This window comes from Artemia franciscana, chromosome 7 (assembly GCF_032884065.1).
Source record: "Artemia franciscana chromosome 7, ASM3288406v1, whole genome shotgun sequence".
NCBI lineage: Eukaryota > Metazoa > Arthropoda > Branchiopoda > Anostraca > Artemiidae > Artemia > Artemia franciscana.
Window position 1 is genome coordinate 27,886,833 of NC_088869.1, and position 23,597 is coordinate 27,910,429.

Consider the following 23,597-nt stretch of genomic DNA (forward strand, 5'->3'; position numbering starts at 1 on the left):
TTGAGATCTTTTTTTGGAGCCTTGTTCTACAAAAGTTAAACTTCAGTTTAAAGAATCTGATTTGAAGGGCAGTATCTCTCGTCATATGAACAGAAATTATTCCATATATAATGGGGTTTGCCCCCTCCCTTGCCTCCCGGTTTTTATGCTAAATTTGGCTTATTTTCTCCGATACTTGAAGCATGATAGCTCAGGAAAAGAAGAGGAATGAATAGAATAGAAAATATTTTCACACTATCTAAAAAACAGAAGAGCATATTGATATGTATCTGCTTTAAACAGTATAATTTCGGCTTAGATATTCTAAAATGCTTCATAAATGCTTTCAGCTTAGCACTGTAAGACTTTAGCTTAAGGAGCAGCGGCCTTGAGAAACGGGCAGCCCCCCTCTCGCTCATAGAGTGAGTAATATATTGTCATTTTAAGTTTTAACGTCATCCTTTACTTTCATTTGAAGAAAGGTTTTTTTTTCTAGCCTTTCCCCCCAGACGTTTAATAATTATAGGAATTGTAATCCTTTGTCTAAGGGTTTTTATCTTTTCAGGAATTTTATTTACAAAATTTGGTACTTGTGTATTATTTAGAACACACTCAATAAGCGAAGTTAGGTTGTTTCGTGAAACAAACTACGATGTCAGGTTAGGTTAGGTCAAGTTATAATTTCATGTTGTGTCATTGACGCACTGTTTTGTTGTGGGCAACAACCCCCTATCCTGGAAAAATATAATTGCTTCTTTTTCAGTCTTTGGCAAATCCCAAATCATAATTTCAAAATCCATGTTCAGACACTATCTTCTATCACTATGCGTAGCAAATTTTTAATAGCCTTTTTTTATAGCCTATTTGAATAGCCGGATTCCTAGGGACACAAGTTATTTTCAAGTGAATGCCCCTGGGCTGGTGAAATTACACTGCTCGGGCAAAGTGGTAGTACCAGATTCAATTCAAGGTTCTAAAACCCCCTAGTTATATATTTTTGTTACTTAGATAGTCCGTAAGTGGCTTCGAGATTTAATTTTCCTTTAAGTAGGTTGACTTGTCTCGACCAAAAGGACCTGTTTCCATTAAACTTTGGAAACAGAAATTATCTAATTAATTCCAGTCAAAAATAGCTTTTTTTTCCGTGGTCATCCTCCTTGCGTGTTCAAAATGATCGCATATTTAGAATATACTCAATACAGATGAAAAAAAAACAACACTGAATATGTTTTAATTTTGAATAGCTATCCTAGAAGGGACGATCACTACGTATTAGCAACGACGTTCAAATCTGAAGGTTGGGAAGGAAGCCTATATCATTATCAATAGTCCTTTTCACATTTAGAAATTTCCGTAAAATGTCAACTTTAATTGACAAAAATCACTGAATGACAAAATCACACTTTACAAAGTTACGCAAAACCATATTCCAAAATATTCGACAACATCAAGTGTTTCAGGCTTCTTGAAACCTCCTTCCATCTAGATATTTAGCAAAAACGTTAAGAGACAAAGAAACTTTACCCTTCTCATAAATATACGTCACAGCAGTCCCATGCGTCGTCTTGTTTTGTTATCAAATGCAACTGTTGAAACCGTCATTCCGATGGCTTGATTACTGATTTTAGAATAAGGTTAGTTTTATACCCGTTACCAAGTTGGGACTCCTTGAGATACACCTGGTAGACTAAGCCAGCCGTCATTGAGTTCAGGGACGGACACATGGGTAATGGGGCCTGGACCCCCCTGAAATCCAAAATTTGTTTAAAGTTTCAGGGCAGCTCTTATTTGAATTATCAAGTAAAATTGATCTTATTATGGTTGTCCCTCCCTTCTTATCAATGCCACCCCCAATAGACCGTATTTCTTATTAGAAAGAAATATCTTAGATAGAAAATCTAAATTTACCACAAAATCAAATATTGCAGTAATATAATGCAGTAAAATAATGCAGTAGATACCCTGTTAAAATACTCTAGACCAAAAAATCAGGACCGTCGAGATAGTCTTTTATGCTTAGGATGGCAACACTATACTTTTATCATACAAATTACTGTTCCCTTAATTTGCGTACTGCAAAAAGTCGGCGAACTTCCGACATGGGCGTTCAAAACAAAGAAATATACCCGATTGGGTAATGTGAGTTGTAACTCCCACCTACCCGTCCAGGGTTGGATCTGATTGTACAACTTTTGGACACTGTTTCTTATAAGGTTTTAGTCGCTTACTTTTGTATGTAGAATAAGTACGTGAGAAAACAAATAAACCTCAATGTACTTGTGATAAATAATGATCTTGTATGACAATAAATCTGGAAGTAAGGCATTGCTGTTCCCTCAGTCGGTTCAGCATAACAGTTTCAAAGATATGGAGAAAAGAGGTAAAAGAAACTCTGTTTTTGTTAGCTGTCCTTTGGGCACTGATTGGATGGGGGAGGGGGAATTACCGCCTAGTTCCATATATACCTTTTTGGACATTTTCATTAAAAAAAGTGAAGAAAACAAAGGTAAATACTTAGTGATTGACCACTTCTGAAGGAAACATGCTTAACAAACAAAAGAGTACTTGTCTATTATATCAAACACACTCGAGAAGTGACATTTGATGACAATAAAATCTGATGAAAATAGAATACTTTACTAGCAAAATTGTGAACGTCATTTGTGAATTATTAAATTGGGCACTTCGGCGTCGGCTGACCGTCTCAAAGACAAAGAAACGTTCATTATTAACGCGATTCTTGAGGACACTGGTTAATTTGCTTTAGCCAGTCATAGAATATAGTGTCTTTTCATGGATGTTCAAATTAAGAGTTGGGATTTGCCAAGGACCAAAGAGCAGGCAATTATATTTTTCCAGGATAAGGGGTTGTGCCCAAAACAAAACACTGTGTCAATGGACACACCATGAATTTGTACTCTTACGAGAAGCAACATTTTTGGAAATGTAACCCTGAGTTCTGGGAGCATATTTCTAAGTTGTAGTTTTCATAATTTTGTAAATAAAGTATTCTATTTTCATCATAGTTTGTTTTGTTTTTTCATTAGCGTTAACGAAACTTCACTTCTCGAGTATGTTTTATATAATAGGCAAGTACCAACAAAAGTAGTACCATTAGATTCCTTATTTTATACTACTGTATTTCCAAATGTCATGGTTGCTTTTTGAAAGTGCGGCCCCGACCTTGATTGTCCCAGATATAGCCCGGGGAATAAACAAAAAAAAATACAAGAAAACACTAAAACAATGAAATTTTTACTTCACAATATGCTATGAAGCTATCCACTTTTTAAAATAATTTCAGCTAATAATTATATTCATAGCTATATTATTTTCCCCTCAGGCAAAACTAAACTTCAGCGAATAGAGACTGCAGAAAAGCCTGTTAGACTGCAGAGACTAGAGACTGTAGAAAAGAGACTGTATTAACGGGGAGGGTGGATTATCAAAAAAGTAGCCATGAGATTTTGAAACAGCAAAAAAAGGAATCTAATGGTGATATTTTTATCATGTTTTAACATGTTTTCTTTTGAAATGGTCAATCACTAAACATATACGAAAAAATTGCGTCCCCTTTTTTTATAACTACATTTTTTTTTAAACGGAAGAGAAGAGAAATCGTTGTTATCTCACTACATTTTCGGGAATTGCGCCACTGAGAAAAACTTGAAAATGGTTCGAGCCTTATAAATGGCATAAAAAACACTTAGAACTGGGTCTATAGTTTAGCTTATTCTAGCTTTCTTAGATATCCAACACTTAAGGCATTGATAGTTTCATAGATGAGATGTTGTTATTATTGTTTTTGATTTAGTTCAAAGTTTATATTGATCACGAATACTCTGTAATCCAAATGAAAACCAAAACTTATAGAGAAGCCAGTTCCAAGTTATGTGCATCAAATTATTGACTCAGTAATATCGATTGGTGAAAGTTTGTTTGGTCTAAAAATATTTTGAACGGCTCTTTCTTCTTTTTTTTTGGGGGGGGGGAAGCATTTGATGTCATTTCCCATTCAAGATAGTATCTCCGGGTGACCATTGTACGAAACTTTAAATTGACAGACAATGCGTTTTGATTTTGGTCAGCCGTGTTCCTATCGAGTTCAATCCTATTCAGAATATTTATCACGGGATATCTCTCGGGAGGGGGTTTAACTCAATCTTTAGTACAACTTTAAAAATTTTAGGGGGTAATTATTTTGCTCAGTTCTTTTTTAATGAAGATACAAAAAAAGTATTTGTAAATCTATTGGAAGAAAATATTTTTGATTATTTTTATGAAGATATAGAATAAAAATGTTTTTCAAAATCTAGGATGAAAATTATCCCCCTCCCAATTGTCCTCATTGAACTCAACTCAAAAGAAGTTGGACTAAAGGTAACCTTTTTTTTTAGGAACTGCTACATGACAATTAACGAAATTAATTTATTAACGGTTTAAATTAAAATTTACGAATTTATAGGTGATTATCAAAATCTACCTGGAATGGAGGGGAAGGCTAAGACTCCCCCTCTATTCTAACAATTCTAATATTACCATAAAAAATTTTCAATCTGTTGCTGCTTTCAAAAGAATTATCTTACCTTTTAGTGGTAAATTTAGGGATGTTCCGATTGATTACACAACTAAAAGATGGACATACAATGATCCTTTCAGTATTTTTCCAAATATAATCATCGGTGCCGTCATTTTAAGCCCTGCCTTGTTTCTTGTTTCTATTTTTTTTTATCAAACACTTCGTGGCAACAAACTGTAAGTAAGGAGTAAGGACGCGGCTCAATAGTAACCGAAATTCCAAAATATGAAACTTGGATATCAATAGATACATCAAAAGAATCGGTTTATTATGCTGATTCTATATATGTAAGATCATTAAGTTTAGTGTCACCCATCAGAATCTACGAATCTGAGAAAATATACCTGATTTTTGAATAAGGGGGAAACAACCCCTAGAAGTCAAGGAACCTTAATCAAAATCATACCATCAGATTCAGCATATCAGAGAACCTTACTGTAGAAGTTTCAAGTTCCCATCTGCAGAATTGTGGAATATTGTATATGTTTTTTTTTGTGCCAGAAACAAGATCACGGATGCGTGTTTATTTGTTTTTGTTTGTTTGTTTGTTATTTATTATTGGGAAGTATACAGACATTTTTCGGGGTGGGGGGATTCTCTGCTGTGTAATTTTTCACGGGGATATTTTTTCGTTGGGAGGGGAGTTTCCAGAGGAAATTTTACACTGGGGGATTTGGCCCGAATTCCTATACGAAATTCTTTTTATTTGTCTTACTTTCTTTTCGCCGAATCAATTTTACATGTGAAGATGTTGAGGGGAATTGTCCGAGGGAAATTTTTGCCGGGCTGAAATGGTCTAGAGCATCTTTTCGTAGGGAGGGGGACCTTCCACGAGAAAAATTCTCTTTTGGGAAGTTTTTTTGCGGTATAAATTCTCCAGGGGGAATCTCCTGCGGGAGTAACTTCCTACTAGGGGTGATTTGCGGGAAAATTTTCCATGGTGGGGAAATTCTCTGGTACGATTGGAAAACATCTGAAATTACTTTTTTTCAAATGAAACTGTTCCAAGAAAAATTTTTCAGCCGGAAGTGTCCGCAAAAAATTTCCCAGGGGAACTTCCGGTGAGAATAGAATTTTTGTGGGAATTTTCCTGGCGGGGGAGGGTGTTTTATATGGGAGGAACTTACCACGGACAAATTATCCGTGAGGGGAAGAAATCTTTCATAGAGGGAGAGCTGAATTTCCTGGCATTATTTAAAAAGCAACCATAAACTAAATAAAAAAACGAGTGTTTTCAGCTAACAGTAAAGAGCAACATGAAAACTTAAAATAAACAAAAATTATTACGTATATGAGGGGAGTTGTCCCGTCATCAGTACCGCTCTCTTTATGATTAAGCTTAATTAAAACAATAAGAAGCTTTTTAAGAAATACTAAGAAATTTTAGCGTGAAGAACGAGGTATTGACGAGGGGGAATCCCCTCGTATACGTAATAATTTATTTTCTTTATAAGTTTTGATGTTGCTTCCTACTTTCACTTGAAAAAACTTGTTTTTTCATTTAGTAGTAGAACTAAGAAATAAACATACCATTTGTTATCAATATTACTTCTGATCGGCAAAATTTACTCAAAATAAGCTGAATTACATGTTAGCTCCAAGCGACTAAAGTAAATTTATAGGGAAACTTACTGTATAGGACAAAAATCAAATGTAAAAAAATGCACCGTTCGATTCCCAACTCTTTCTGAATATAATATTCCCTGCCTTCACAATACTATCAACCCCTCTCCCTATTATGAGGAAATATAGTCCAAGGCTATATATTAATTTATGATTGGCTTTATTTGGCACTATGAAGCAATAATTGATGAGAATTTAGCACAAAGAATAAAGTAAACCCACGAAATCAGCAAACGTTTGAACATAGACGAGGGCCACATCAGGCAACTTTAAGGGAGGAGGGGCTGGAACGCGAATTGGGATACCAGTGTCTATTATATTTAAGAAAGCACTAGATGGTATATTTCCTTTTTTTCTGTTTTCTGTCCTACAGCAAAAACTTACCAGGACAAAATTGAGTGAAATTCAAAAAATAAACTGGAAAAAAAAGAATAAAAAAAAATGTTCAGAATAAAATTTGCGAGGCGTATCGAGTGGTATGTTCAAATATTAGCTAGCAAATTAGTACAAACAGTAGGTCTATCCTTTTAATTTCATAAACTGTAGAAAGTTATCCCAGCAAGCCTTTATAGATTAAGGTGTGTTAAGGCCGATATAATCGGTTGCAAGTTACCAACAAAAATTGTGTTCCCTTTTTAGAAAGGGTATTGATGCAAAAAGGTAAATGCCTGAGTTCAAAGTTAGTTAAGTGTACAAAATACTTCTAGCGTGCATTTGCACAACTTGAATGAAAGAATAATATTCAGCAATTTGGGCGGATTGATATTTGTTTATGATGATGATGTTTATTTACTAGCCAAGTCAGAAAAAAAGCCACGACAGTCATCGCATAGAATTGTAATATATAACTTCGTTTCTGCAATTTATTCTTATAATACACTACTACGCGATTGATGACACACCATTTGTCTATTTTATGCTATTTGGTTTAACGATAGACCGTAAAATTGAATTTCAGAGTGACCACAAACTCTGTATAAACGCGATGCTTCACCTTGGTTAATAGCTTCTCGCCAGGTATGCCTTTGAAATTCATTGAAATGCTTCGGACATCCGACAGTGAATCATTTACGGTTTTGATAAATAGGACGTACAGCCAAAATGTCAGACATACATGTTGTTGTTACAATCTAATTAGTAAATCAAAAAATCACACACAGAAATCATGATTGACAATTCTATATTTATTTTAGCCGCTTCACTATTAGTTATTTAGCTGCCGTGATTATAGTTGAGGGCATAATATCTACGGGTAGGCATATATGCAAAAGGAGGAGGGTGGCTCCAGGCCCACCCACATCAAGATGACATTATTTTTAAGTTTGTTTTTATTTTTTATATGATACGATTGTTCTGAGACATTTGCCCCCCCCCCAGCCTCAAACGATTGCCAGAATCTCTTAATTTATCAGTTACAATTTCACAATGTCTCACAGTGAAATATATTTCCAGAAATATGTTTAATTCAACCATAGGGTCCACGCAGTTAGATTACTTTACATGACCTGTCAGTAAGATCATAGCACCTGATCAGGTTTTTGAAGGCAATGACATTTTTTCCGTATCTCTCGATTGAAGTTTCAAGATTCTTGCGATTCTTCCCTGTAATATCTTGATTTTTCCAAAAAAATGCTTTAGTTACATTTTTGGAAGTTGATACCCCAGAAAAGTTTTGTATATGCCTAGACTATACCAAGTGCGTAATTTGCTATAATGAAGGGGGGACAACTGCTCCTCACAGCTTAGACGCCCAAGACCCCAGTTTGCCCCCCCCCCCCTATCTGAAATTTAGTCATTTTCAAAAATCTTGTCAAAACTAAGATAAGTCTGCATAATTTAAGCATCCACAGAAACGGGATTCTTTAATATATCTTTACCTTTATGGCACTATATGCCTCATTTTTCAATTTTCACTATCATTTTCAGTTGATTTGGGTAAGTTGGCTCCAACTTCTCCGTCCCCAGGATTTTGACGAAATTACACCTCTGGACTAGATGTAGCAGTTGATAAACAGGAATGAAGAGTGCGCAACCCCTATATTCATCTTCCAGCTACTGCGGAGTGCTCATAATATTTTTTTTTAAATAATTGTCAATATAAAACAAATTTGTATCATCAATCGATGAAAAAAAAAAATTAGATTTAATGCTGATCCCGTACCTAACCCATAAAATATCCAGATTCTTACATTTTCTTGAATATTGTCTCTCAAACAGTAATCACAAGTAGGATATTTGTGGGTATTTTGACTTATTTAGGACTCATCCAAAATTCCTACCTATTTGCTTGTTTGTGGTAAGGTACAGTAGTTAAGATCAAATCATATTTTCACGTTTCTAAGCGCAGAAGAGGCAAAAACAAAGTGTCTCTTGGTTAATGCGTTCAAATGGGTAAGAGCAAAGCGTAAATTCAACCAAGAAAGCAGAAATATCAAATAAGAAACTAACTTTGTATGTAGCCTACTTAGCAATGGTAACACGTCGTGCGTGCTGTATCCAATGGTTACACTTAGAGGTGCCCAATACCACCCCCTCTATTGTTAAAGTCGACGCAGTTCACTTCATTTAATTTCCATTTATGTACATAGGCTATATAGAGTTACAAAAAAAAGTTTAAGTTACAGTGTTGCAATGCAAAACTGAAGCACCCCCTTCCGAAAAAAAAATGTAGGTTTTATATATCGCGTTCGTCTTCCCAAGCCTTTGGCCGTGTCAAAAAATATTTGAGGGACTGATAAAACCTGCCATGGATGTAATTACATCTTTACCATCAACTTGCATACACTTTTTAAAGATAAAGTTTTTTTTCAGGTGAAAGCGAAATTAAAGGAGATTCGCTTCGTTGCGGATCTTGCCAGAAAGATTTCCCTTTAGCTGAAATTGTTGAATTTATTCAGCACAAAGCGTCCACTTGCAATAAAGGAAATGACTCATCAGAAGAGAAGACTGCACTACAACCAATAAACTTATCTGGCACTGAGGAAAGAAGAGATTATGAAAATGACACAAATATAAATGGTAAGTTACATTTATTCCTAAATTGTATACTTTTAACTAAGTTATCCTGACGGAGACCTAAAAGTTCATCCTATATTCTCAAACTTTGTTGTACCCTTAACTCTATGTATCAGCAGCTTTGGTCCTCCCTGGTATCCTAGATACACAGAAAAAAGATAATTTTATTGAAATATATTTAATTATTTTATATTCTTAGTTAAATTTTACACTTTTATTTAAGTTATGGGATTAATAATTCTCCGATAATGAATATATGGACCCAAATCATCAAAATTTTGTTGTACCCTTAACTCTATGAATTTGTAGCTCTGGTCCTCCATGAAACAAAATCTCGCTTTAAGAAATGAACTGGTATAAAGCGGTTGGAAACCAACTATTGCTGACATGAAGTCAAACTTGTCGTTATATAGTAACAATGAATTTCAAGGAAATCAGACTTTGCCGAAATTCACTGTCCCAGTTGTCTCAACGGCACAGAATATTTTCTTCTTTTTGTAGTTTAAACTGGGCAGGAAATCCTCCTCTAACTATAATAAATTGAAGTTAGTGAGTTTTCCCTTGAGGATATATCATGCCTGCATATTGAACATAAACTTTTTTGATTTTATCATTAGAGTTCATATCAATTGTTTGTTTTTGTGAGGATTTGTATTGATGTAGATCTCTTGTGATAGGAAAGTTATCAACAGCTGTTATAATCATTGGAACACATGAAATTTAGAATCCCCAGGTCTTCTCCCTGATTAGGCCATTGCTAATAAAAGAAGACACTGCGCATGCTTACTGTGGTGTTTCTCTATGTCTGAACTATTACAGGATTGTTAAAACAATTCTTTCTTAATTGGTTTTATTCGTTCTTCTCAGGCATAGATCCAAGGATCAAAAATATTCACAAAATTCAAGCCATTACCGTATGACCAGTAAACTCTGAACGCGTGGTCACCATGATGCTACAGTAGCCAACCATGAAGCAAAACAGTATTATTCTCCAAAGCTGGTTCCACACCGTAAACTATGATAAGCTCAATGCTCAATTTTTCATTTGTGGTTGAACACTGCGGTTTCCCCCTGCCACCGAAAATAGCCACTCAATGTCCAGCAAAAGAAAAATTGTCTCATCATAGCTCTTTCATACATGAGGGATTTTCTTTATTAGCGGGCATTCTTTGGGCTTCTTACTACGTTTATCTGAATTTGAAGCATCATGTAATGTGCTCCAAATAGTTGTGTACCGTGATATAGAATCGTGTACCAAGAACTAAATAAAGACAACCAATTGTGAATCAAATATGTTTAAGGTATGCAATACCGGACAAGTTTTAGATTTTGCTACATCCCTCAAACCTGGTATCCAAATTTTAACTTACTGGAATGCACACAAAGCCAAATTCTAATTTTATATCGCTTACTAAAAGTAGCTGAAATTCTGGAGTTATCTATTCTATTTTTATTCCACTAATTCTTCCAAAAATCTGTCGTTAATTTTATTGCTTGAAATACTTTGAGATACATTTTCTAATAAATAGAACTAAAACTTGTTCAAACAAATGTCCCGATGGAAACATCTTATGTTGGTTCTACTTCCCAGAAAACTTCTTCCGGCATAAACCAAGATTGTATATAACCAATGGGGTACCAAAGCCCAAAAGCATTGCTTGGTCCCTATATACACATATTAAAAATATACATTTACTATGAAAGAATAACCTCAGTTACAATAAACTGGACGTGCGGACACGCATCCATAGGAACAGTAGACATTTTTCTAACAAGGCACAAGCCTACAAAATTTGTTCTAGAGCGTGAAGGTTGTGAAAAAGGCTTTTTGCCAGAAAATGTCTGATTATTCCTGAATATTATAATAAAATTACCATTTTTATATATTCTTGACTCTCCCGGAGAGGATGGCAGGGAAATACCCGACCTGACCCAACCCTCTCCTACCTGATGATACAGTGTGGCAAGCCAAATAAATTTGAAAAAAAACTCTAGGATTTTATTTCAGAGGAGCAAACAGCGAAGAAACAGGTGAATTATATGAATAAATATTTTTAGAAAACATTAAAACAGTTATAGCGGTTTTAGGGAGAGGACTCCCGCTGGTTACCTGTGTAGCTCTAACATAACTGTACAAAATAAGTTTGTTTCCCTACATTTTTACCCATTAGCTAGATCAGTATTTATTAATTAAATGAAACACGCTTAGGCTAGATCTCAAAAAACTGGTTTTATAGCTACAATGACAAGTGACAGGTGATACAATACATTGGACGTATCAACTTCTGGCTAAATATTTGCACATTAGGGGGCGGGGGTATAGTATTTGGACAGCATGAAGTTAGAAAACAATTCTTACTTCATAATATACAGAATAATTGTAGCTAACACATTTTGTATCCAGACCTGCTATGCTTAAACTTAACCTAACCTAATACTTAAACCTAATCTACCTTAACCTAACTTAAGCATAATTTTTGAGCTTATTTCGTTTAATTAACAAGTACCGCTAGTTCTCAAAATATATTCATACTGACTAAAATAAATAGTTATATATAACCAACTGACCAAAATTACTAGTAAGATTTACAAACAAAGAAACAGTATTGCTCCAGGCCTCATTTATCACCAAAAAAATGCTTTAAGATGATTATTGCTTTCCTTGAATATCGGTGCAGTATGAAATCTATGCAACACGTGATAAAAAAAATTTGATTAATTTCTTTGAAATTTATTTATGTAAACATCCCATTGAAAGCAGAATAAACACCCTTTGATAAATTTCAGGTTTTGGCAACATGCCCAACAACTCAATAATATTTCCCTTATTCAAAGACCTTATTTAACTGTTATTTATGTCTGATAATAACGCGTTATAAAAATAAATAAGTGAGTCGCACCTTGAATATAATTTCAAAAAATATATTTAAAAAATTGAACCGATGGCATTAATCATGGGAGCGGTATCTGACGACTGATATTAGCAAATAGTAGATTGTTTGGTGGCAAAGTCAATCGAGATTTTTTAAGATCTTGTGTTTTGAGGGATGGAAATTCTTTCGTCAATTTGTTTCGATTTTTTTTTTGTCCGTATGCATCAAGTTTTAGGAAACTAGGGTGCAAAAGCTACCAGGCATGTTTTTTAAAATGGTTAAGATCTCCCTCCCCTAGATATAGCTCCAAAGAGACAAAGAACTAAAACAACTAATTAAAGCCCCTATAAAGGCGTATTTTCATGAACTGTATGGGATTTAACCAGGTTTGAAACTTAAGGTCTTCTGTCCGACCTGGAAGATATGCATTCATATCCAAGAATATTTTCATTCAATAATTGATAGTACCATTTGAAGTTACTTAAATGTCTAAAGCGCTTAGTCATGGAGGATAGCTACCACCAAGGAAAAAACATGACAAAATAGAATGCCAAACACGCAACCCGATCAAAGCCCTATTATAACCAACTAGCTGGTCTAGTCTCATCTGTCATATGTTATATGACAAGGTCTCTGTGAACAGAGGGGTGTCACACGGGGAAGAAAACAACCTCAATCATGACCCTTGGCCGTCTGGGAAGATTCCTTTACCCCACCGAGGGATGTTTACGGCCATCTGTAGACGGGATGACCCTTGACTTTGAAAGATGCAACAGCTGCGTCAGTAGGCCAGGGATCAATCAATTCCTAGCTTAGTGATGAAAAGGACCCAGGTGAAAAGATTTGTGACATCACAAGCTAGTTTAAGATATGAAGACCGTCTTAAAGAGAATAACGGTAAATCAAGAGCAGGAAATAGTCATATCCATTCTAGTGAAAATGCATTTCAGGAAGTGGGCAAAGATAATCAACCAAATATGTGCACATTTCTTCATTTAGTGTATATTTTATATAAGGTTTACTACAAGGCTGTATCCAGGGGGAGGGTTGGGCTACGGAGTTTGAACACCTCCCTCCGAAATTTTGTCTGACTCGTAAAAAAGTAACAAAAATGTATATAAACAAATTACAATGCGTTCCTTAATTTTATTGTAAACTAACCCCCCCGCCGCGAAAATTCCCCTCTTCTAAACTAAAATCCTGGATAAGCTCTTGATTTAGTGTAAATTAATAAACCTTCTTTGCGTTTTATTGTTTCAAAACTTAAAAGTATTTGGTTCATTTGAAAATTGATTATATTTAAACTTTACTCACAACCATGGGCGTACGGAAGAGGACAGGGGGGAGGGCAGTTGCCCCATTAGAACTTCAAATTTACGATAGACATGGCTGAAAAGGATACGGTTGAAAAAGCAGATTGTTGAAAAAGCAGTTGATAAAAGGTAGATGGTTGAAAAAGCTGGAAATAAACAACAGGAATGACAGAATAAAAGTCAAACAAGAAGCGATTATCCATAATGTCTTGGAAAGATTTAACTCTAATCCAAGACGATTACTGCTGAACCTTATTGATGATTTATGATTTTTGCTGATAACTTATTAATAAAGATTCCATAGGTATGATAGAACTTGGTGCCAATGTAAGGTTTTGTGAACTGCCAATATAACTTCAGCTCCCCTGCCCTTCATCAGAGAATCGGCTGCCCCCTCCCCTCTAGAGTAGAAGCTACGTACGTATATACTCACAACAAAATACATTTTTTCTGCTCATTTTCTACAGCTTTTCATCCTTGTATATATACATATGTTATGCTAACTTACAGATATTCTTGTAAAACATTGACTGCTATAAAACTTCGTGCCTCCCCGGAAAAAAGGTCTTATACACACGTAATAGCTGGCTCTGAATTAAATAAAAACAATCAAACTAATATGTATGTCTAACGAAACAGTATAGTATTTATCACCAAGTCAATACGTTTAGCTGTAAAGTTTTCTGTTAAGTGAAGATCTATATTGTAGGATAAATAAAGTTCAGCTTCGTAATAAACGTGTCTTTTTCTAGGCTTGCCAATCTACACCTGCTCGACTTGTAAAAAGCACCTACCCTCTGCACACAGACTTGTCCAGCACATTCAAAATGATCACGGCATTTGTCTGTATATAGAAGACACTGAAGATAAAACTTCTGGCGATGTAATAAAGAAAGAAGATGACCAGGGTAGCATATCTGGAGCCTTTACACCTCAAGTTTCTGTGAGTTCAGATGCAAATCAAACTTCTGTAAGGAGTATTCCACAAGTACCTTCCCAAATGTCCTTCCCTTCGGTTATATGGGGCCATTCAGCTCCTCTTTCGATTGGTCACTCTAATCCTTTCAATTTTTTGCGATTTCCTTTTGACAGAAGTTTTTCAACTACTTTGAATCCCCCAAATCTTCGTGCACTTTCAGAAAACCCTCCTCCCTTTGACTTAAATCTAGCTATGACGAAAACTACCCCTACAAACGATGCTGTAATCGAAAGTGTAAGAACACCGCTAAGCAGTTCATCATCTAACAATGAGAGGTTTGAAACTAAAAAAGAAGCAAACGATTTAGTAAAAGAAGAGGAATGTCGGATTGACGTGGATTCAAATTCAGATGATGAACACAACCTAGAAGATCGAAATGAAACAGCTGAAGATCTTAGTGTAAAAAACCCTTCCTCTCCGTCGACTCCTGACAGCAGACCTGAACCAGCTTCAAACTCGATTACCGAGCTAATGGATCGCTTTGGAATTCCTGGCTTCAAACATTATACTGATTTTTTAAAACAGGTAAATCAGCAAGAAAGAAAAGACTTCTCCAAAGAGCAAGAGCATAAGCACTTCTCCTCTTTCCCAGTGTTCCCTCATTTAGATCTTAACGCTGGACTCCTAAGGGGCTTAGAAGCAAATTCATATCCAGCTATGAAAAAACCAAAAACCGAAGAACTAGATTATATTACCCAAACTGCTTGGCTACAACGATCACAACCAAAGGATTTTTGCAATACTATGTCAAGGTTTCCCTTGGGAATGGACTTTATTGAACGCACCAAAACAGATTATAAAAATATTAGCTTAGGACTTTTGAATAGTAACTCTTCTGCAACATTACATAACGCTGTGAAACGTGAATCTCGTAGGAATGATACGTGCGAATACTGTGGCAAGATTTTCAAAAATTGTTCCAATCTAACTGTTCATCGGAGATCGCACACGGGTGAGAAACCGTATAAATGTGTGATGTGCTCTTATGCTTGTGCACAAAGTAGTAAGTTGACTCGACATATGAAAACCCACGGAAGAAGCGGTAAAGACGTTTTAAAATGCAGGTTTTGTGACATGCCATTTTCAGTGCCTTCAACATTGGAAAAACACATGAGAAAATGTGTTGTCCAGCAAAAACGGGCCGCCTTAGGCGAACTTTCTCTATCCCAAAGCTATGACGAATCAGACGATGATTCGACTTCAAAAGACGCTTTAAATTGACCAAAGATGTTGTGAATAGCGTTCCAGTGACGTTAATTGAAAGCTTTAACTATGTTTGATAATTTGCGTTCATAATTTGATTTGTAAATTTTTACCGTTGTTTTCTGCGTGATGATTGCTTCCTTTTTTATTCTACCTCATTCTAGCGCTCGGAATCTTTGCTGCGACTGTTTAAAGTATATATGCAGTTCTATGCTGTGATAAATTGTTTTATCCATCTTTAAAATAAAGAAAATCTTAAGTACGTTTACTTGTCAATTAGGGTAGCTTGAGAAACTGGTATTCAGAATAATAAAAACATTACTTTCTTTTAGAATGTATGCTAAGAAAAAGTTGTTGCGCAGAATTGTCAATAAATTTTTGCTCTTCAAAGACAAAATTTGTGAGCTCATTTAAAAGACAATTTTTAAGCACCTCCCCCCGCAAAGAATTTCATGAATTTTTCTGGGGTGGGGAGGCAATTCTGTAGACATTTTTAATAGTGAAACGGTACAGAAGGGTTTTTGCCAAGAAAAGTATCATAAAATCATACCTTTGGGATAATTTTGCGACATGCTGCTATACATGTTGTATATTTCTAGTTTTCCAGCAGACACAGTTACCCTTCCCCCTTCCTTGCGGTAGTCCTCCTACCCATTAGGAAAAACCAGGTGCTAATTAAATTGAAAATAAATAAAGATACCGATGTTAGCCAATTTTAAAAAGGGCACTTATCCTCCTCCTTCTATTAAAATCCAGAATCATCTTTTACAGAAAAAAAACAAGAAAAAAGAGATTAGTAGATGAATTTTCTTACTTTTTAATTTCACTTCTATCTCCAATGCTCAACAAGAGGATTGAATCAGACAAATGCATAGCATTTGTATTGGGTATGGAGACTGTTATTCCAGGTAACTAAAAGAAACACCAAAACAGGTGAATTGTATGGGGAGTAAAAAAATTATATAAAAAAGTAGTAAAACGTCTAGAACGTCGTGCCCAGATTCGGACGATAAGCTTGTTGATTCTTTTTTTTCTATTTGACTTTTTTCATAAAAAGTACTTGTAGTCTCAACTTTGGGAACCCTAGGCATCCCTAACTGCCAAAAAAAGCGAATAATATTTGAAGTAAGTATATTTTCCTGGTTCTCCAATATAAAGTTTTTCTTTTCGCGATCAATTTGATTCACGATCAATTTGATCGCGGTTAACAACAATTGGTATTTAATATGTTTGATATTTAGCTAGCACATTTACCAACTGCCACATAGCCAAAGTAAGACATTATCCAAGTACGAAAATAATTTGTGCTTGGCAAGCACATTTACCAACTGCCACTTAGCCAAAGTAAGACATTATCCAAGCACGATAATAATTTGTGCTTGGCAAGGACATTTACCACCTGCCACATAGCCAAAGTAAGACATTATCCAAGCACAAAAATAATTTGTGCTTGGCAAGCACATTTACCAACTACCACTTAGCCAAAGTAAGACATTATCCAAGCACGAAAATAATTTGTGCTTGGCAAGTACATTTACCAACTGCCACTTAGCCAAAGTACGACATTATCACAGGGAGCACCCAAGCAAATATGTTTTACAGAAACTAAAAAATATGACTATGAATCAAGGAATTGAAAAAGAAAGATACTTTAATCCGCTGTTGATATGGCAGCCTACACTTTACCTTGAAATAAACAGAGACGAAGAATATTTAGGGATAAGCTGAATGGAATATTGAAGGAATATTGATATTTAGCTCAGGTACAAATCTTTCCTAATTCTACTAAAATGGCGTATAAATGTTCGTCTTTCTGTCCCTTTTTGGAAGTAAATCACTAGAAAATTGCTGATCCGATCAATTGCTTCCCATTTTCCTTTTCTTACTATTTTTTATTATTATTTTATTAATTTCACCTGTACGAGAGCGCAGTGTTAATAGCACAGTAGATTGATGCTCCGCTTGGTAATGTAGAGCTGGGGTTTAGTTCTCGCTGCTACGGGGTTGGGCAACAGGCTTGCATCTTACACCTGTAAAAAAAAAATAACTGAAACGTCAATTTAACGTCGCATGCTAAGAATTTTTTTTATTTTTTTCGTATATGAGAGCCCTAAAACCATTATGTACGAAATTTGAAATTTCTGTGTTTTGCGGGAGCGATACTTTGGTTTCGTCCTCTTTTTTATGCTGGTCAGCCTATCTTGAGCTTATTCCTAGAAAGCAGTAAGGGTCCGACTTTTGTGGGAAGGATCTCGAGACGGAATGATGACAATGATATTCGGTTTGGGAGAGATGAGCATAAATCTTGCTTGGGGCCAAAAACAATGGTTTTTGCTAGTAATTGAAGGAGAGCCTAATTGGCTGTTATGTCTTAGTAATCTTTGGAATGAGATGTTGGCATCTTTTTATAGTTATTGTATCTATTATTAAGTTCCCATGCATTTGAGGGTACGAAAAATTCGGTTTTATGTCCGCTACGAAGGGGGGGGGGTGTTCAAGCAAGAATAGATCGTTGGAACCAAATCAACGTTTTGGTTAAGGGGGCAGAAATACCATGTTAAAAGGTTTGGGGAACTGACAACTTTAGTGTTGCGGTTAAAATTAGAAAAACATCTTGTTTAAATTTTAAGACAAGGGAGGGAATTTTAACTGTCAAAGCGATGAGTTACATAAGTATATTATTATTAAAGATCCTATTAGATTGCAAAATACACTTTTGTTAGTAATAAATAAATAAAATAACGGAAAAGTATGTAAGCATTTAGTACAGTTTACAAAATTATAGTTAGGTGATGGTTGTGATGAGAAGCTGGCATCTTTAGATAGATTGCGTTCCTATTATTGGGTTCCGATGAATTTGAGGGTATGAAAAATTCGGTTTCATGTCCGCTGCCGGAAGTAGAAGTAAGAGATTGTTTGAGCATGGTCATCTTCTTGGTTAAGGAGTTAGAAACTTCTACCAATTAGTTCCCCTGTTATTTGATCAAAAGAAATGGAAGACAGAATTAAGTGAGGGAGCTAATTAAGAATCGCTTTTTAGACAAAGACGGATCCAAAGCTAAATCTTGGGGGGAGGGCAATGTCACAAGGGCGCCAGTACTTGACAAGTTTATTTAAAAAAGAAAAGAAAAAAACGGAACGAGTGTGCAGGAAAATGTGGGGGGGGGCTGGATCCACCCCTTTTGTTAGACTGTCGTCTATAGGGAGTAGGGGTCATGTAATTCTACTGACTGATGTACTCTTCTTTCATTGTTGCCGCGTGTATATATTCTAGTGTGATTATGAAAAGCCACGGATAGCCATATAGTAGCAACTAGGTTAGATAGGATTATATTGCAAGTTTGAGCTTCTTCATGGGATATACCATTTAAAAGGTGTCAAGGGGTTAACAACCTTAGTTTCAATGTAGCCTACATATTGAAAGAAAGATTTTGGGTTAAAAGTTGAGGCAATTCATAAAATTGAAAATAACATTCAAATGTTAGACTATGGTCATCTTTGTCATTGAGGCGCTTAGAACTTTTCCTAATTGGTGTACTTATAACTGGTTCCCGATATGCATTTTAGGCTAAGATAAATCATTATTAGTGCATTGTTGTGCAGATGTATTTAAGGATAAGAAAATTTGCCTCCATTCGGTTGCGCAGCGATCATATTTAAGAAAAAATACATCAAAATGACATAGTTCTGTAATTATTATCAAACAGTTCGTGGTAACGAACTGTAGTAAGGAGTGACCCGGCTCAATAGTAACCAAAACTCTAAAAAATGGAATTTTTATATCAATAGCTACATCAAAAGAATCGCATTTTAATGCTGATTTTAAATATATAAGTTTCATCAAGTTTAGTCTTACCCATCAAAAGTTTTTCAAACTTTAGCGTAAAGACCGGGGCGTTGATGAGGAAGCAGCCCCTTTCATATACGAAATAATTTCTGTTCGTTTTAAGGTTTAATGTCGCTCCTTACTTTCCGTTAAAAAAAACTTGTTTTTTTATTTAATAGTAAATAGGGGCTATAGCAGTATCATTCGGAAAAATTACGGATAGAATGATACACAGCCCTAATTAGGCTCTCTAGCCAAAGTGTTGCTACTGTAACACCTCACGTTGCCTAGGTAATGTAAATCTGGTTTGTGTTATGGTGTCGATGAAAATTCGGATGATTACGGGATCAATTATATATTGAATTTATTCGTAAAATAATGATGTAAACCTTAAGGAACAAAGAAAGCTTTTTTACATGGTGTACACAGTTGACCAAACAACAGAAAAGTAGTAGAGAAAAGAGCAGATGAATAAGCCACCGTACCTTATGACTAAGTCTTGAGCACATAGCTTTTATACTTCTTAGATTGTCGGTACGCTGACTAGAAAAAAAAAATTAAGTGTAGCCTGTATTAGTTTACTTTGGAATCATCTTCACAAACCGTGTCGTTTATGATTTTGAATTTAACGCTTCTCTCAATGTTTGACTGTTATCACAGAATTTCAAGTTATTCTTGGAAGTTCGTAAAAACAAACCAGTTTATATACAGGGCCGTATCCAGAATTTCTGTTGGTGGGGTGGAGGGGGGGTATAGAAAAACTGGAAAAAACATTAAAGATTTGTTGGTACTTGTGTATTTTTCAGAACACACTCAATAAGTGTGTAACTCAATTAGATGTAACTCTTTCGTGAAACAAACTACGATGCAGGTACATTTTAACTAAATATTTTATATAGAGAGGTGGTTAGGTTAGCTATCTTTTATAATGCACTACAACCCCCACCCTTAACGTGCAAATATATTGCCCAGACTTTTAATAAAGCTAATGAAATAAAAAAAATATGATGAAAATATAATACTTTATTAGGAAAAATGTAAAATTACAACTTGGAATTATGTACCCAGAACGCAGAAATGTCGTTAAGAATCGCGTTAAAAGGAGGTCTTCCTTCTGCCTTTACTGCCGCCCGCCACATGTACTCTACTATGCATGATTGTAAATGATTGCAGGATGATATATAATTAATGGTTTATAGTATTATAATTAATGGTTGTAATTATAGTTTTAATTAATAATTAAAACTTGATATATAATAAAAGGTATTCTACTGTCAGCAAACCACGTATTTACACGCAAATTGACTTTTTTCAAACAATGCCTATTGTTACACTTCCAAAAATGTTCTTTCTCGTAAGAGTATAAAGTCGTGTTGTGTCCATTGACGTACTGTTTTGTTGTGGGCAACAACCCCTTATCCTGAAAAAATATAATTGCCTCCTTTTCAGTCTTTGGCAAATCCCGAATCTTCATTTCAAAATCCATGTTCAGACACTATCTTCTACCACTATGTGTAGCAAACTAAATTGTGTTTTGTCTTGTGGCTATGAAACCGGATTTTCTCATAAAATGTACCTGCACCGTAGTTTGTTTCACGAAATAATCTTACTTCACATATTGAGTGAGTTCTGAATAATACACAAGTACCGATTTGTTTATATGCATTCTGTTACGTTTTTACGAGTCAAACAAAATTTAGGGGGGGGGATCAAACCCCTACCCCTGGGTATACCCCTGTTTGGCATGCTTAAACACTTTCATCAGAATTTTCCCCTTTCTCCTTTTCTGCCAAGTAAAGTAGATACGGTTCTGCTACCTGTTAGACTTAACACGGATGCTTTATATTTTAACCACTTGAAAAAATGTGCATGCTCCGTCCGTCGACTTTCAGAAACAGTCAGCCTTAAGAGCCTATTTATGAACGCCATAGATAAAAAAAACAAACTTTTTTTCTACTGTTTAGGATTTCAGGGGTCTCGTAGTATCTAAAGTAGTGTTTCTTACCCTTTTTACTTTTGCAACGCAATGCGCTTATTCCTCTTTCGTATCTTTTCATTGTACTTCAGGCGGTTTCATTCTAGTTCTTTGTAGCTCTTACTCGTTCAACCTTTAAAATCTTTTTGGGCATTGGGAGCACCGGTCGAGAAACTCGGCATTGTTCTCACTAAATCTGATGACAATCTTCATGCTAAGCAAGTTATATATTTTGGATTTAACGAGGAAATAATTCTCTATTTAGTAAGCCAACTGTTATTAAAGTTCAGAATTCAACTTTGAAAAGACACCCTTTTTCTGTTATCAAGGCAGTAACCCGGGAGGGTAGTCTGGACACCAACATTCCTCCTCCTGGAAAAGTTTTTCTGACTCATGAGAAACGTATCAAAAATGTATATAAACAAATGTTTGATGCGTTAAAAAAATTGTATACCCCCCCCCTCCGAAAAAATGACCGGCCCGAAAAATAAAATTGTATATGGCCCCAGATGTAACAATAACAATACAAATATAATGGTATTTTCACAACTCCGTGTGAGAATCAGATTGCAATTGCGAATTCCGTAATCTGGTGAGGACCAGCCGAATTAATCTATATATCTGATTTTAGAAATAAGTAAGATCCATCACTTAACGTAATAAGAATAAAATCGTAAAGGAATGTTTTTAAATCAAACTGTTTATATTGTCGTTCATAAATTTCAACGACTTTCAGATTAAACTCGATTTTAGGGATAGCCTATCAAAGTTTCTAAGATATGAATTATTCTGTTTGCACTTTTGTATTATTTCTATGTGAGGAGTTGATTTTTATTTAGGTATAATGTTCTGTTGGATCCGTGGCTGCCATTCAAAACCTATAAAGTATATTTCAAGGAGCTATAGCTCAGTTTCTAGAGCTTTTAGAAGGCTCTAGCTTTCAGTTTCAACAATGTAGTGTTTTATTAAGCCATTTGTTGCAGACATTTAAGATACCTCTTATTTGACTGGCAATATTGGATCAATTTTTTTTCAGTATAGTAGGATCGGTTGACACGTTTGTAATTTGTAACATTTAAATTACAAAACAGTAAAACTTGACATCTGCCTTTTACGCTAGGCGCCGCAATATGTATGCTGGCCTGTGTGTCACAAGAACAAGTAAAAAATAAGGTGAAGACTTGAATGAATTTATTTGGGGAGTGATTTTTGGCCTTGAAAACACCCTCACAAGCGATTGCGATATAAAAATAGAAGATGAGCGTTTTCTTCTCACGCCAGCAAACAATTGATTCGAAATACAACTTTACCTTTAATGGTATTTCACTAAACTAATAATTAGAGTTTGAGTTAGTGCGTTGAATATAATTAACCGCTCCCATCCATGGTAATTACCAATATTAATCAAACATAAGGGCAGTCACTTAGAACCTCCTCTGATCATATCATTGCGTGTCCGAACTAAGTCCGAAACTCTACTAAATTATCCAGCCAGTATCTAATAAGACACTGAATTGGTGTGTGGGTGTGCTAAGGTCAAGGGTCCAATATTTTCTTGGTCATTCCGGTCATGGCCAATTCGTTTATGTGGCAGGTACAAATGAGATATGGATTGGCGCTCTAAAATACAAAATTCTTTCATGGGTGGTCATCGAAAACTCTATGTTTGTCCATGTTTTGATCTTTAAGGTAAGCGAGAAACCCAGAGCATCTTTTTTTGATACTTTTTTTTAAAGAGAGCAGTGACTCTCGGAGAACTATTTTATAAAAAGGCTTTTGATTAATGCATCCCCTGGTATATCAATAGATGGGGTTATAAGCCCTATAGAGGTTATATGATAGATGGGTTAAATCTCTTATTGAAAATATCACAAACGTTTTTTCCTGAAAAGTTAAGCAAAAAAAAAAAAAAAAAAAAAAAAAAAAAAAAAAAAAAAAAAATAGAAATGTGAAGTCTCAAAACCTATGGTTTAAGCGAAGATTTACCTCGGGGAAGTGATAAAGCTGATAAATTCTATTTTTTTTCGGATTTTTTTTTTAATTGTGAAAAAGATTTCTCATAAAGTAATAATCCCAAATTACGACTAGATTTCGTTTGTTATTTAAAAAGAGCACTAGAGCAAAGAATTTTTGCTCAAATAACCCCCTTCCCAATAGCCTATGACTACTGGTTCCATATAATCATCCCTGGGGACATGAGCGCCACCAGGATATTTTTATGAGAGGGGAATG

General features: G+C 35.3%; 1 protein-coding gene and 1 long non-coding RNA gene across 3 annotated transcripts in view; one reads left to right on the forward strand and one right to left on the reverse strand.

The window, feature by feature from the left end:
- LOC136029098 (E3 ubiquitin-protein ligase ZFP91-like) overlaps positions 1-15,826 on the forward strand; it is a 37,422-nt gene extending 21,596 nt beyond the window's left edge. The window contains exons 1-3 of one of the 2 annotated variants that reach the window (XM_065707159.1): positions 2,201-2,359; positions 8,993-9,199; positions 14,135-15,826. In XM_065707159.1, coding sequence (XP_065563231.1) covers positions 2,269-2,359; positions 8,993-9,199; positions 14,135-15,582 — 1,746 coding nt within the window. In that variant the 5' untranslated portion in view covers positions 2,201-2,268 and the 3' untranslated portion in view covers positions 15,583-15,826. Of the gene's footprint in view, positions 1-2,200; positions 2,360-8,992; positions 9,200-14,134 lie in introns of those variants that run through there. The other variant, XM_065707160.1, reaches the window with a different exon arrangement.
- LOC136029099 (uncharacterized) lies at positions 1,374-22,958 on the reverse strand. Its single transcript, XR_010617974.1, has 3 exons — positions 22,676-22,958; positions 17,481-17,594; positions 1,374-1,725 (listed from the first exon to the last, which is right to left on the reverse strand). It is a non-coding gene; the product is annotated as an uncharacterized LOC136029099 (long non-coding RNA).
- Positions 22,959-23,597: the final 639 nt, after the last annotated feature.